At 42.3% G+C, this 14,423-nt stretch overlaps 3 protein-coding genes across 3 annotated transcripts; 2 read left to right on the forward strand and 1 right to left on the reverse strand.

Moving 5' to 3' along the window:
- Positions 1-31: 31 nt before the first annotated feature.
- On the reverse strand, positions 32-3,669 carry nufip1 (NUFIP1, FMR1 interacting protein 1). Its single transcript, XM_022746589.1, has 10 exons — positions 3,333-3,669; positions 3,110-3,183; positions 2,915-3,019; positions 2,731-2,793; positions 2,573-2,649; positions 2,375-2,467; positions 2,050-2,243; positions 1,481-1,615; positions 855-1,120; positions 32-726 (listed from the first exon to the last, which is right to left on the reverse strand). Exons 1-10 carry the CDS (start codon positions 3,589-3,591, stop codon positions 196-198), a joined length of 1,797 nt encoding a protein of 598 aa, XP_022602310.1. The 5' UTR covers positions 3,592-3,669; the 3' UTR covers positions 32-195.
- A 652-nt stretch (positions 3,670-4,321) lies between these two features.
- Positions 4,322-8,569, forward strand: nop58 (NOP58 ribonucleoprotein). The gene is made up of 15 exons (XM_022746458.1): positions 4,322-4,467; positions 4,969-5,045; positions 5,168-5,220; positions 5,487-5,611; positions 5,699-5,835; positions 6,029-6,093; positions 6,318-6,452; positions 6,640-6,785; positions 7,023-7,149; positions 7,339-7,502; positions 7,653-7,787; positions 7,878-7,939; positions 8,028-8,179; positions 8,280-8,410; positions 8,504-8,569. Exons 1-15 carry the CDS (start codon positions 4,423-4,425, stop codon positions 8,567-8,569), a joined length of 1,620 nt encoding a protein of 539 aa, XP_022602179.1. The 5' UTR covers positions 4,322-4,422.
- A 1,364-nt stretch (positions 8,570-9,933) lies between these two features.
- On the forward strand, positions 9,934-14,396 carry wdr12 (WD repeat domain 12). Its single transcript, XM_022746542.1, has 13 exons — positions 9,934-10,076; positions 10,327-10,421; positions 10,809-10,903; positions 10,997-11,103; positions 11,257-11,372; positions 11,463-11,617; positions 11,701-11,746; positions 11,834-11,919; positions 12,145-12,285; positions 12,792-12,897; positions 12,979-13,111; positions 13,613-13,685; positions 13,785-14,396. The coding sequence occupies exons 1-13, from the start codon at positions 10,036-10,038 to the stop codon at positions 13,860-13,862; spliced, it is 1,272 nt and encodes a 423-aa protein (XP_022602263.1). The 5' UTR covers positions 9,934-10,035; the 3' UTR covers positions 13,863-14,396.
- The last annotated feature ends 27 nt before the right edge of the window (positions 14,397-14,423 follow it).

Here is a 14,423-nt window from a genome sequence, read left to right on the forward strand (position 1 = left end):
AAATATAACTTGATAGTTAGTCATACTAACATTATGTCACATAAAAAGACATTCCTTAAAAAAAAAAAGAAAACAAAAAAATCCCCAGAATTTCTGTGGATAGAAGGATATTAACATAAAATTTGAATGACAGGAATATTTTAGTTTTGTGTTTTATAGCAGGAGATTAATCCATTATAGTAATTTGCAAGGATTTCACAGATCAGCACCAGGGCTCTCCCATATTTCATCATCATACACATTAGAGGTAGCTGTGATTTTATCTGCGACTTTCAAATCAAGGCTGCGGCAGTCGCTGGCAGTTGTCTCCTCACCATTTTGGACGAAATCCCCTGCCACCTGCTCACCACTCGCTGAGTCCACACGAGGATCCTCAGATTGTTCTGAGAAAGCTTGTTCAGTATGTAAACCCTGGCCATGACAGTTTTGTGGCAAATGCTGGTTAATTGCTGCAGCTTTAGTTGTTTCTAAATCCTCCCGATTGCCACGTTCTGCTGCTGTGACACTTTGAGCTGAACTTCTCTCTCCATCAACCTTAGAGGCAGACTCTTGCTCTGATGGCCTTTTCTGCCTCTCTTCACATTCTCCACTTGTGATAGCTGGCGTAGCCCTGATCCCCTCCTGGAGCTGAGGTCTGCTCTCCAGACCAAAGAAGTTGTTGCGGACAACATAGCGCACACACTGCAGGAGGACATTCCTCTCATGGCGGACATCTGGGGCAAGTAACTAAACAGAAAAGAGGAAAACAGCTGAGAAGATGCATTGTTTAGATAATACTCATTTAAACATAATTTTCTTTTCCCAATGCAAAAATCAGGTGAAATATGCTTGTATAATCCCAGATGTCTCCTTACCATCTCAAGTAGAGTAGGAGAATGTTTCTGGAGCGTATGCTGGTGTTTGCCACCCCTTCCTCCTCTTCCTCCTCTGCCTCCTCTTCCCCCTCTTCCTCTTCTGTTGTTAGGTGTGTAAGAGGCAGAGTCAGTCTGGTGGGCTTTGTTTGTTTCTGGTCCCCGTGAAGAGATTTCCATGCCTCTTCCATTCTGGGAGTTGGGTGGTATTGTATGTAGGAGAACCTGGTTTTCTTGCACAAGGTCTTTGGCTTTCTGAATAGAGATGGCTGAAACACAAGGAATAGGATAATAGGAACACTGGATGTTAGTGATGTAGGGGCAATATGCAAGTATCATTTTTCAGATGTCTATGAGAGATTTCACCTTTCCTCCTCTACTGTTACTTTTGATAGATTAAGTACATTTACCGGATACTGTACGTTTACTTCAGCAGGATTTTGAATGCAGGGCTTTTACTTGTAAAGGAGTATTTTTACATTGTTGTATTGATGCTTTTGTTTATGTAAAAGATCGGAGGTCTTCTTCCACCACTGATGACATGTCTCCACTGCCACATTTCACTCCCCACTGACATACGATGACTCTTACTGACACACACCACCGCTGCGTGCAAGACAAACACTCACTCTCTGGTTCTTCGTCACTCTCACTCATAGAGCCGTAGTTTGCCACCAAGGAGCCCAGAGCTGAGCTCATCTGTTTAGGAGCCACAACCAGGCCACCGGACTTGGACTGAGCAGCTGCATCCTCTCTGTCAGAATCTGGTGGAACATTAAAAAAAAGAATTGAAATATACAGTTGTCAGGCTAGGTCTGGTGATGTCTGTGGGTCAAAGACTTTGTGTTTTTAAGGCTGTATCTCCCACACAGCTCTTTCTACATTGATTGAAACGTTCTCAAATTAATACTGAAACTTGGCACTTAAATGCAGTAATCATTATTTTATTTCAAGTTGAATACGTTGAGACATAGAGCCTGAAGAATTGAAGAACTGATTGTTGATAAAATACAGACAATATCAAACTTACAGCAGCTTCAATTAAACTAATGATGAAGACAATGACGCCCAAAATAAAATGATGGATGTGACGATGTACATCAGCTGACATATTTTAAATGATTCAATCCCTGCCTTTCATATGGGACATGGTCTTGTTTAAATCCTTTTCCGTGGCCCCACCACACGGGTCACTCACCGTGGTCGCTGCTGGCCAGCGCTCCCAGTGGATCCACGTCCCTGCAGGTCTGGGAGAGTGGTGGAGGTCTCTGTGTAGCGCTGCTGTCCAATGAGTTTGGTCCTCGAGAGTGTCGATCCTGGAACCCTCTGTTCCCCCAACCGCGACCTCGACCCCGTCCCCGTCCTCGTCCTCGTCCTCTGCCTCTCATTCGTCTGTGAATAAAACAAAGGTTTAGATTTAGATACAATCACTTCAGGCCTCATGTCACAGTAAATAAGGGCAAATAAATTCTTGTTTGTGGTTGCAATAAAAAAAAATTTACACATCAAATTTGTACATTTACCCAAACTGAGCTGTCTCTAGAACGCCGCCCGTCTCCTCCCGCACCTCCATCACTTTTCTCTTCTTTTCGATATTCTGAAGTGTCGGATAGTTCCTGGAAATATTAATGAAGTCGTTACATTACATCCCACATCTATGTAAAACAAAGATAATATGGATCATCTTACGATACAAAGTCATTAGTAGTTCAGATACTGACTTGCGCCTCTCCTCTCTCCATTTTGCAATCTCATCCGGTGTGTCCAGCTTGATTCTTTTTGCTCCTGGTGCATGGTTCTGTTGTCAGGGTATAAAACATGGGTATGAGCAGATGACAACAGCAGATATTCAGCACTGACACAATGTTGTTTCACTTACATTTTTCCAGTGGATGCTGACTATTTTTTCATGAGCTGTGAAGCTGCAGTCAGGCACAGAGCACTGCGTGAGAGTTGATTGAAGCAGTCAGGAAGATGTGAAGATTCATCATCATCATCATCATCATCATACGCAACATGGTCACAGTGGAGCTAAATATACTGCATCGGGTGTGATAAATTACCTTGACATGTTGAGACACATGCTCATCATACTTCTCCTGGTTTTTGAAACCCCGGTCACAAGTGTCACAATAATGGGAATACTCTGGTTCTTTCTTATTTCTCTGCTGTGGGTTAAAGACAGAGCAGGTCACCACTGAGCGCACTGCAGCTCTACGACAACATCCTACCAATGCATGGACAGGATTTCATCTGACCTTTTTGCCATGGTTGCTGAGGGGCCCGTGATTCTGTCTCCCACCTTGATGCCATTCACGACCAAAGTTTTGACCTGAGGACATGACAGAAGTTAGAGGCATGACAGCGTTCTTCACAGAAACATTTACAGTGAGGAGCAACTTTTAAGTCCTGGAATATCCTGGAGTCACTCTTGGAGTTTGACCACCATCAACAGACATTCATATTGTACGGAATATTCACCGTATGGACGTTTAGGTCCATGGTTTCCACGACCTGGAGGGAAACCAAACGCTGGCGCTGCCCCGTGATGCCAGCCAGCCTGGGCTCTGTAGTCCCAGCTGGGCTCGGAGGGCGTCTCGCACCAGCTCCACATGTTGGGGTGGAAGCTGCTGGAGCTGGGCTGCTGCTGCTGGTGCTTTTGGTGCTGCTGGAAGGGCTGAATGGTGTTGGGGGGAGGACAGCCGAAGTCCGGTGAAGGATAATGTCCAGGTTCATTCATTCTTCGATGCCGTCCTTCACGTCGACAGTTTATCTAAAGTAAATCTAGGGTTTTTCTCGATGCTGTTCTCACATGTGCTTGTTTTGCTCTAGTCTATACATACGTACGTCACTTCCGCGAGAACAGGAAGAACATAAAAGACACGAAAAAAGCCAAAATAAAAAATATATTAAATGTAGTTTTCAATAAAGTCATGACATTTCTGTAGAAATTGTACATAACGTGCTCAACTACAACTTTGTCTTCTCTGTGATTTTACTAAAGGTGTAGTTTTTAAAAGCCGGCAGTTTTGCGATAACGTCTCGCGAGATTTAATGTAAAGCTCCACTTGGGTTGCCAGATATTTAAAAATATTTACGCCTGCATAAAAATGTCAGTGAGGTCCAGCTGCGGCCTGATGAGTAGTGATTAACAAAACCACTACATAAACCCTTTATGTACGTATAACGTGTCATAAACTAGAAGGCACTTGTTTACATCATACTTAAACTCTGTGTTGCTGTTTTTTTTTTTTTTTTTAAATAAACATACATTCACAATCTTACAAACATAATCGAAACACAAACAGCATTGATAAGATATTAACTATTTTGATAAACAAGAAAATATGTGGCGTGTCTTTAACCAGCTGAAATATCAATACTATCATAAGTTTATGTCTGATAACGGGTGATGTCAACGGACCTGGCAACCCAGCAGTTTCCTGCTGCTCTCTCTCGCCGCGTGCGTTAGAGAGAGTGAGAGAAGAAGCGTGGTGAGTTTGGGAGAGACGTGATCGCTCCCTACGTAGAGACAACTTAAACTTTACCAAATAACCGAGCCACTGCAAAAATGCTCGTGTTATTTGAGACCGCCGCTGGTTATGCGATATTCAAGGTAAATTTTCAGTTTTTGTTTCCTGTCATTCAAAGTTAATTTTACGCAGGAGCTACTTGAGCTAGCTTGGTTTAGCCCCGATGCTAGCTACCCACAGCTCATGGTAATTCACCAGTATGAAACATTACTGGAAATTACCAAAATGAAAAAATGTGGTCTTTTAATGTCTATTTAAGTAGATGAATGTGCAAATATGAGTTGTTTTGCTCGTACGAGTGTTTTTGCTAAGATTAAGGTTAACGTGAAGTTAGCAGTCTGTAGGCCTTGTAACCACGTGTGCACAGTGAACTGACTACTTCTCACAGCATGATAGTCACACGTGGAAATATAGTAGTTGATGGTGATACTGTGACATAATTAGCACTATACGCGATCACTGTATATAACAAATCCTAGTTTTCTCGTGTGTTAAGACATTTAACTATCATTGTTGGATGTCAGTGCCCATCCAACCTTTTTTAATGCATGACAACTAATTTTAAGTGTTTTGTTATATTTAAGGTTCTCGATGAATCCAAGCTGCAACAGGTCGACAGCCTGTACAAGGAGTTTGAAACTCCTGAAAAGGCGAACAAGATGTAAGTGTTAATGTGGCATTCAGTCACCCAGAGAAGCTGGTGCTTTATATGTTATCAGCAAGTTGTTGCTGATGCACAGTGGATATAGTTTGACCTCACTTTTTTATTTCCCCCCTTGCCAGTGTGAAGCTGAAGCACTTTGAGAAGTTTCAGGACACAACAGAGGCCTTAGCAGGTAATGACATGTCATTGTACTCAAGTCGACTCCTGAGATCTGCGGTCTGTGATGTGTTTCTGTGTCTGATTAAAACATGAGGCATTTAACAGAATTCGTCACTACCACTGAGACCACACAGTTTCATATAAGCAGGTAGTTTAAGGTAGTTGTGACATTTATAACTATGACTTCAAACAGAATCTAGATTATGTGGTAGATATAAGATTGACAGTGTTCTTTGCATCAGTTTATGTGATGGACTGTTCTTAACCTCTGCCTTTCAGCTGCCACTGCCCTTGTTGAGGGAAAAATTGGCAAGAGTTTGAAGAAAGCGCTGAAGAAGATCGTTGCCAAGGAGGCTCATGAGCAGCTGGCAATCAGTGATGCAAAACTCGGCGGAGTTATCAAAGTAAGTGACCCATCTTGTATATGATTAACCTTCAGTGTCTAGGCATCGTTTGCAAGAGCTCGGTCTCTAATGAGCTCTGGTTTACAGGAAAAGCTGGACCTGAGCTGTGTCCACAGCCCCGCTGTGGCTGAACTGATGAGATGCATCAGGAGCCAGATGGAGAATCTCATCACTGGACTTCCACCCAGGGAGATCAGTGCCATGTCGTTGGGGTTGGCTCACAGGTGGGCACATAAATATAGTGCTGTCTGAACACGACTGCTGCCTGTGATTACATTTGCTGTCTGAATCTTCCCTGTAGATTTCTCTCAGCATTCGTCACTACCACTGAGGCAACAGCGTAACTTGATGTAGGACAACTGTAAATTGTTAGTGTGAAGTGACTCACTAATGTCTTTTTTTCCCCTGTTTCTCCAGTTTATCACGCTACAAGCTGAAGTTCAGTCCAGACAAGGTGGACACTATGATTGTGCAGGCCATTTGTAAGTTGTTTTTTCTTTTCATTTATGTGTGGAGATTAATTTCACAATGAAGTCATCTGACAAATATTTTCTTGATTGTATGGTTTATAAAATATTAATTTAATAGATATTTTTGCTTTTAAAAAGACTCTAAAATGATTAATTGCTTCACCTATAGCGATGACTGAGGTCTGCTGTCGTGCATGTGAATATGTAGTCTGACTTTAACTGTCCTGTGTCTTCAGCTCTTCTGGACGACCTGGATAAGGAGCTCAACAACTACATTATGCGCTGCAGGGAGTGGTACGGCTGGCACTTCCCTGAGCTCGGAAAAGTCGTCACAGACAACTTGGCTTACTGCAAAACCGTCCGCAAGATTGGTAAAAATAAATCTCTGATTTAGGGCTGCACTTCCACAATATTAGGAGACTTTCAAGAGACAGTAATAACAAAAAAGTGGTCAAAAGAGAATCTGACTTTAAGTACCTGTTATGTCGTACATTTCCCATAATGCAACGCCAAGTTAACATTCCTGATTGGCTAAAAGTGTTTTTTGTGTGTCTCAAGGTGACCGCACGAACGTGTCCAGCTCTGATCTGTCAGACCTCCTCCCAGAGGAAATCGAGGCGGAGGTCAAACTGGCCGCTGAGATCTCCATGGGAACAGAAGTGTCGGAGCAGGACATCGGCAACATCAGGCACCTGTGTGATCAGGTATGCGCCTCTCGTTACATGTTCAGACCGCTTTTCATTGCACCGTCGGAGAGATCATGTGACAGTGGTGATGATGTTGACACTTGTCTTTATCCTGAAACAACTTATGTGGGTTTTTCAGTCACTACCTCATCTGAACAGTCACGTGCCAGGACTCCTGTCTGTACCTAATTATCTGATTGTTTATCTTCTTGCATTTGTAATACAACGTGTTCCTCCGTTTTTTTCCTCCCACAGGTGATTGAGATTACAGACTACCGCGCTCAGCTCTACGACTACCTGAAGAACCGAATGATGGCGATCGCCCCCAACCTGACAGTAATGGTGGGCGAGCTGGTCGGCGCCCGTCTCATCTCACATGCCGGTAAGTCCTGAAGAAGTAACTGTGCGAAAACCGACCGAGCGGTGATGATGACGACATTACGTCACTTTCCTGAAGACGACTGATGGTTTTAAGTCACTACCTCATCTGAGCTCGTATCAGACGTTCTCAACGGGCGGGTTCTGGTGAGAACACCAGGTTCACGCGTCTTCTGTTCACTCCGTCTCTAAGGTTCTCTCCTGAATCTGGCGAAGCATCCAGCCTCCACAGTGCAGATCCTCGGCGCAGAAAAGGCTCTGTTTAGAGCCCTGAAGACCCGCAAAGACACGCCCAAGTACGGTCTCATATACCACGCCTCTCTAGTGGGCCAGACCACTGCCAAGAACAAGGGCAAGGTGAGTTTAAAGCGCTTTTTTACAGTGGACTTTCTTCAATAAACATGTCTACAATAAACTCATAAGCTCAGTCTGTGCACACCTTCAGTAAAGACCTGTGAATGCAGTCTGATGGTCAGATAATAAGCACGGCTCTTGTTTTGGGACCAGATCTCCAGAATGCTGGCAGCTAAAGCGTCCCTGGCTATTCGCTATGACGCCCTGGGAGAGGACACCAACGCAGAAATGGGAGCAGAGAACCGGGCCAAGCTGGAGGCCAGGCTGCGGCAGCTGGAGGAGAAGGGAGTAAGTACAGCGACACTAGAAATAACATTTAGCATTTCAGGATTGTAAGTAATATCTAATGTAATCTACTTTTCTTTTTCTTTGTTTTAGATCCGAAGAATCAGCGGAACGGGCAAAGCAATGGCAAAGTCGGACAAATACCAGCACAAGAGGTGAGTCGTCACCAACGGCTCCTTTCCAAAGATTAAACATTTCCACGTTATACAAAGGGTGTTAAATACCCACGTTTTTTCTTTACAGTGAAGTAAGAATGTACGATCCATCTGGCGATTCCACTATTCCCTCCACCTCAAAGAAGAGGAAGTTTGAGGAGGTAGAGGAGGAGGAGGAGGAAGAGCCTGTAACGCCCGTGGTCAAAATGAAAAAGCCCAAAAAGGAACCAGTAACAGAAGGTGGGTGAATCTGGAGAGAATCTGATGCTTTGTCTTCATATCTGCACTGAGGGCTCATGATATTCAAGGTTGTGCCTCCATGTGTATTTTGTTATTTTAGAGGAAGAAGCGGAAACATCAGCAGCAGCGGAGGAGACTCCCAAGAAGAAAAAGAAGAAGAAGAAGGACAAGAAAGCAGATGATGAAACTGAGGAACCTAAGGAGGAAGAGGAGGAGCTAGCAGTAACAGAGGTGTGAACATCATTTTGAAGATGGTTCAATCAAGCGATTGCCACTATTTTTATTCAGTATTTCTTTAACCGCTCACCTTTTTTCTCCCTCCAGTCTTCGGAAAAGAAGAAAAAGAAGAAGAAAAAGAAGGTAAAGGAAGAGGAAGAAGACGATGACTGAAAAGAGAGCAGTGTGTGCGTGTGTGTATATATTTTCTTTTAGTTTTTATGTCATTTTAGTTTTATGTCTTACGCATTTACATCTATTAAGGGTAATTACTGCATTGTCTGTTTGTTGACATCAGAATAAGACTTCCTTGTTTAAGGACAAAAAAATTATAATTGGCTCACGTTTTAAAACTGAGGTGTATTACCAGTGAAATGAGTGAATAATGTAAATCTTATTTTTTTTTAAGATGTTTAATGCATTTGTAACCCACTTTCCTGCTTTGACAGATTTTATGTTGATCTTTATTTGTGAACACATCTGTATCAGACATGTATCAAAGTCAATGTACAGCAATGAATTGATGACATTTCCCAGTTCTCTTGTGACTGATCTTTTTATAGTCGGAGACTGTGAACATCCGCCCTGATGAAATAAACATTTTTTTGTGTAATGTTGTGGTTTGATTGAATACACTGTCATTTGATTATCAAATCTTAAGTGAAATCTTCATCAAACTGTTGACAATGATGCCACATTACATTTACAAAGGGAGACTATATAACTTTAAAGAGGCAATGACATATAATGGACAAATCAATAAAGTAAAATATAAATATGCACCTTTCAAGCACTATTGTAGGTGTGACTAATTTTAACAACTCCAATGATGTTTCAAAGCAAACTGAAATTTGTGAATCATTACTACCTTCACATCATGTCGTGTTATGTATAAAAATCTCTGGCTTCAAGAAAATATACTAATGTAGTGGTTCCCAACCTGTGGGTCATGAAGATAATGCAAGTGAGCTGACAAATCATTTGCAAAAACACTTTTGGTGAAAAAAGGTTAATTATTAAAAATAAAGATAAAAATGCAAATAATTTTTTTAGATATTTTAAATTGAAATGAATTTAAAAAATGTTTTTTTTATATTAAGGCCTATCACTGTGATAAGCTACTGTGGAGCTTCCTACATGTTTCCCCTGCTTTCAGTTCAGTCCAGTTATTAAAATAAAATACAATTAAATAAAATAAAAACTCTAAGAAAACATTATTTGGCCTCCATTTTGTCACAGAGTCAGGTGTAGAGTCATTTTTGAGATTATCAAGTGGGCTGTGGGATGGAAACAGTTGAGAACTGCTGCACAATTGGTTTAGAAAGATAATTTAAAAAGTTATACACATAATTAAAATCCTGTTTGAACACAAAACCCTTTACTCAACTTGTTTTGGTTTCTTACAGGTTCATTGAAAAGAGGAAAAGAGGCCAAAGGTGAAATCAGACTGTTAATACGGCCAGGCATTACTAGACGAGCACCGGCTCGCTGCAGTAAATCATCGATCGACTTCATCTGTGATCGACTGAGATGCCTTGCTCCGTACCACATGGCGTGACTGCACGACAAGGAGCAGAGTGAAGTCGTTCCTTACTTTACTACAGCCGGCGGTCTGTTAGAGAAACACACGAGTCAGAACAATGTCGCAGTTACAGGCGAGGTTCTTCACCGAGAACAAAAGGTGAGCTCCGAGTTTTTCCTTTTGTTTTTAACGGAACAGAAAAGTAAAAACGTCAGGAGCGGCTAGCCGGCTGGCTAACTAGCTTTAACTTACAGTAAACAGTAGCGTTGTTATGAGACATCACTCCGCTTGTTTCCCCCCCTCATTATCAAAGATATGACTGACTGCTTTCCTCATATGAAGATTCAGTTTTATACTGCGACTCATTTGGCAAATTAATCCATTAAATGTGTTTTCAATATGTTTGTAGGTATGTTGTAGATGATGTTCCCTTCTCCATCCCAGCTGGCTCTGAAGTGGAGGACCTCAGCAATGTTATCAACAAGCTACTGTTGGCTAAAGATGGTAAAATAATCTTTATTTATACTTGAAAATGTTTAACTTTTTCTGCCACACAATTCTCCAGCTGTAAAAACTACTCATCCTTTCTTCTGTGGAAACATATTGTCAAAACATAACATCAGGTTTTCAGAGTGTTGTGAAATTTCTTTAAAGATATATTTTATTTATTTTTAAACGTGCGGTCCAATGCATGTCCAAATTTAAAGTTTTACTAATGTTAGTCTTTGCTTAAATAGTTGTCTTCCAGGATTTTTGTAGTTGTCCGTTATGCAAAGCAAAGCTAAACTCTCTGAATACATTTCCTGTTGTTTCTGCTGAGTCAAAATTAAATCAAAAGCATCACAAAATCTCAATACTTATTTTTATTATTATTTTTCTTGTTTTCCACAGCGTCCCACAGTAAAGTGGAGTTCGACTTCCTGGTCAGGGGTCAGTTCCTGCGATCGTCGCTGTCCTTTCACATGGATACAGAAGGCATATCAACGGTATGACCGACCTGAGTGTCTGCTTTCTGTGTTTTGTCACTAATGTACAAACGGCAGCATAACAACTGAAGTGTGTGTGTGTTTATGTTTCAGGAAGATGTGGTGGAGATCGAGTACGTGGAGCGAATCACAGCTCCAGAGCCTGAGGAGTGTATGATGCATGATGACTGGATTAGCGCCGTAGATGCAGATTCTGAATGGTAAAATGACGGATGTCACTGGATGTAATTTGATAGTTTGGTTTGTTTTATTATCTAATACCAGTGTCTGTGTGATGGAAACATGATGCAGTTTTAGTTTCATTGTGAATCGGAAATGCACTGCAGTCACAACACTGTTGTATCTTCGTGCAGGATCCTGACAGGGTCTTATGACAAGACGGCCAGGATCTGGTCCACGGAGGGCAAGGCGGTGATGACGGTGGCCGGACACACAGATGTCGTCAAAGATGTAGCCTGGGTTAAAAGAGGTGAGCAGGACAGAATGGAAGACATTTGCTCTGTTGTAAATAATCACAACTTTTCGAAATAAAAGTTCTCTGTGGATGTTCTCTCTGCAGACGGTCTGACGTCAGTGCTTCTGACGGCATCTCTGGACCAAACCGTCCTGATGTGGGAGTGGAACTCTGAGAGGAACAAGGTGAAAGCCAGACACTGCTGTCGGGGACACACGGGGAGCGTCGACACTGTTGCCACAGACCCCACCGGCTCGAAGGTAAAGCTGTAGTGCAGAGAAAAACAGTCAGCCAAAAACAGGCTTCGATTTACGTGTCTAATGTTTCTGTTGCTGCCTTTCAGTTCTGCAGTGGCTCCTGGGACAAAATGTTGAAAATCTGGTCCGCAGGTATGTGCCCAGAAAGATTGAATGACTCTTAAGCGTTACTGAACAAATCTCTGTCCAGTGAGTGACAACCTTTTCCTCCGCTGTCAGTCCCCACAGATGAAGCAGACGAGGTGGAAGAAACTGCTGACAGACCGAGGAAGAAACAGAAGACTCAGCAGCTGGGCCTGACCAGGGTGAGTGCAGACCCTGACCTCGTAATGATTAAAAACTGATATAAATTGATGTTAAAGCTCCATATTTTACACTCTTCCTGTGTTTTATTTCAAGTGTTGATCCATAAGATCAGTGTAGTTTTACATCTCCTTGATACTCTCACAGTATTAATATAGAACCTAGACCTTTAAACATGCTGGATGGTACATGTGAAGGGATGTTCTAATGTTCTCACGCTGACGCAGACTCCCCTGATGACGTTGTCCGGGCACAATGAGGCAGTGTCCTCTGTCCTCTGGTGCGACAGTGAGGAAGTCTGCAGTGCATCGTGGGACCACACCATCCGTGTGTGGGACGTTGAGACTGGAGGAATGAAGACAACGCTGGTGAGAGAGGCTGCCAAAGAAGCAGTGACGACACATTGCAGAGGGTCAAAGCTCCACTGATTCAGACCGAATGATTTTTACGCCTCTGCGCCGGCGACCGCTGACGTGCTCATATCAGCCGCTTTTTGTTCTTACCAGGGGTGTAACGATTCTCTCTCTGGTGTATTAATACCACTCTGTGCGTAGTATTTAAAAACGTTTTCTAGGCTACATATAATTTGGAAAGTCTGATGACTAATTTCATGATAATGTGATTTTGCTAGATTGATTTTGACCCCATCTCTGTATGTGTCCAACACTATTGCTTTAGCAGAAAGTTTTAGTAGATAAAAACATATAAAACAAAACGGTGGTTGAAGCAGATAAAACAGTGAGGGCTCACTGTATCCTCCTAATTTAATAGAAGCAGTGATCGTCACAGCTGTTTGTTAAAATGCTTAAGTGAAAATGTCACTCTTTATTTGGCAGTTCCCATCATAGGCTGAAGTTTTTTGTCCTTTCCACAGACGGGCAGTAAAGTGTTCAACTGCATTTCCTACTCACCTCTGTGTCGACGCCTGGCCTCAGGCAGCACCGACAGACACATCAGACTGTGGGACCCTCGCACCAAAGGTACCACTGTCCTCAAAACACCACACTTCCTGTCAAACATCATCCAACAGCGTGGTTATAAATACCTCCTCTCTTCTCCAGACGGGTCACTGGTGCTGCTGTCTCTAACCTCCCATACTGGCTGGGTCACCGCCGTCAAGTGGGCGCCTTCACATGAGCACCAGCTGGTCTCCGGTTCCCTTGACAACCTTGTCAAACTGTGGGACACCAGAAGGTCTGTGCAGAACATAATCCACTGTGGGCTTTGTTGAATTTCTGTTCTAAACACTGATCAGAAACATATTCCTGTTGGAATTAATTTTTTTTGTAGTTGGTTTACTCCATGAATCTCCCACTTATCTCGTGTTTCTGCCACGTCAAGACAATTTGGAAATTCACTTCATTTCCAGTAGCTAATGAGAGCAATGAGCTGGATCATTATCAACACTGTTCACTGTGTGAGACGGACATCCTGTTCATTCCACACATCTGAGAGTAAACAGCTGACTGCCAGCGACGCGTCTGTCTGGAACAAGCTTCCTGTCTTTGTCAGAATAAAATACTGTCTGTTTATAAAACGTCGCAGCCGATACTTCAAACCGCACCTCGACACTCAGGTGGAATCTCTTGTTTTTTGAGTCTCTTATATCCGTTAATCTTTTGTGTGATAGGTTTGTTTGTTAAAGGCATCCACTGAGTAAATTTAACACATGCATGTTGTTATATTGTCTTCCAGCTGTAAGGCCCCTCTGTATGACGTGGCGGCCCACGAGGACAAAGTGTTTTGTTTGGACTGGACAGAAAGCGGGGTAAGACACTCCAGCTGTTCTCCTCAAAGACTTCAACTCCTCACGTGAAATCAGTGTATAACTTCACTTCCTGTCTCTGTCGTCTGTTTGTGTTTCCAGCTGATGTTGAGTGGAGGAGCAGATAACAAGCTGTACACCTACAGATACTCAGCCTGTCGGACAGATGTGGGGGCGTAGGCCAGGAGTTCACATGGACTGCAGAACCATCACCACGGACATAAGAATGGACAGACACACAACATCAGTGACAATTAGATGAAGGCAGCAGTGATTTAGTATTTTGTACTGTACAAACTTTGCTCGCTTTATTCTTTTGCTGTCCTGGTTGTTTTAACCCCCTCAGTTTATACACATATTTTCTTACGGGTTGTCTTTGTTTTCCTGTAACCCAAAAAAAACAAAGCAAAAACAAATTATAAATTCATTTTGTCTCCTAAAATGTCGTCTGTCTCTTGAACTTTATTTTTGTGATATTTTGATAGTGGTTCTTAGTTTATAACCATGTGTAAGGCCATTTGAGGATGCAAAACAGACAGCAGCTTTCAGTGATACTGAATATTGTCAGGAAAGGTTTGACATATACCTTCACCAAGCTCTTTATGAGAAACACCTGTACACCTGCTAATTCATGCAATTATAATTCAATAATGTGGTCTCCTGCTGGGATTTTTCTTTTTTCCTTACTTTAATTAAACATCCAAAGACCAGTTATATCATTCAAAATGTCTTGTCTGTTCA

The sequence above is a fragment of the Seriola dumerili genome, unplaced genomic scaffold, assembly GCF_002260705.1.
Source record: "Seriola dumerili isolate Sdu_G_001 unplaced genomic scaffold, Sdu_1.0 BDQW01000105.1, whole genome shotgun sequence".
NCBI classification, from domain to species: Eukaryota; Metazoa; Chordata; class Actinopteri; order Carangiformes; family Carangidae; genus Seriola; species Seriola dumerili.

Coding starts and splice junctions, on each gene's coding strand:
- nufip1 (XM_022746589.1), bottom strand. CDS start 3,591: ATGAATGAACCTGGACATTATCCTTCACCGGACTTCGGCTGTCCTCCC. Junction 1,616..2,049: donor GCTGGCCAGCAGCGACCACG/GTGAGTGACCCG, acceptor ATGTTCCACCAG/ATTCTGACAGAGAGGATGCA. Junction 727..854: donor CTCCTACTCTACTTGAGATG/GTAAGGAGACAT, acceptor TTTTCTGTTTAG/TTACTTGCCCCAGATGTCCG.
- nop58 (XM_022746458.1), top strand. CDS start 4,423: ATGCTCGTGTTATTTGAGACCGCCGCTGGTTATGCGATATTCAAG. Junction 5,046..5,167: donor CCTGAAAAGGCGAACAAGAT/GTAAGTGTTAAT, acceptor CCCCCTTGCCAG/TGTGAAGCTGAAGCACTTTG. Junction 7,503..7,652: donor CTGCCAAGAACAAGGGCAAG/GTGAGTTTAAAG, acceptor TTTTGGGACCAG/ATCTCCAGAATGCTGGCAGC.
- wdr12 (XM_022746542.1), top strand. CDS start 10,036: ATGTCGCAGTTACAGGCGAGGTTCTTCACCGAGAACAAAAG. Junction 11,747..11,833: donor GTTGAAAATCTGGTCCGCAG/GTATGTGCCCAG, acceptor CTCCGCTGTCAG/TCCCCACAGATGAAGCAGAC. Junction 13,686..13,784: donor TGGACTGGACAGAAAGCGGG/GTAAGACACTCC, acceptor TTGTGTTTCCAG/CTGATGTTGAGTGGAGGAGC.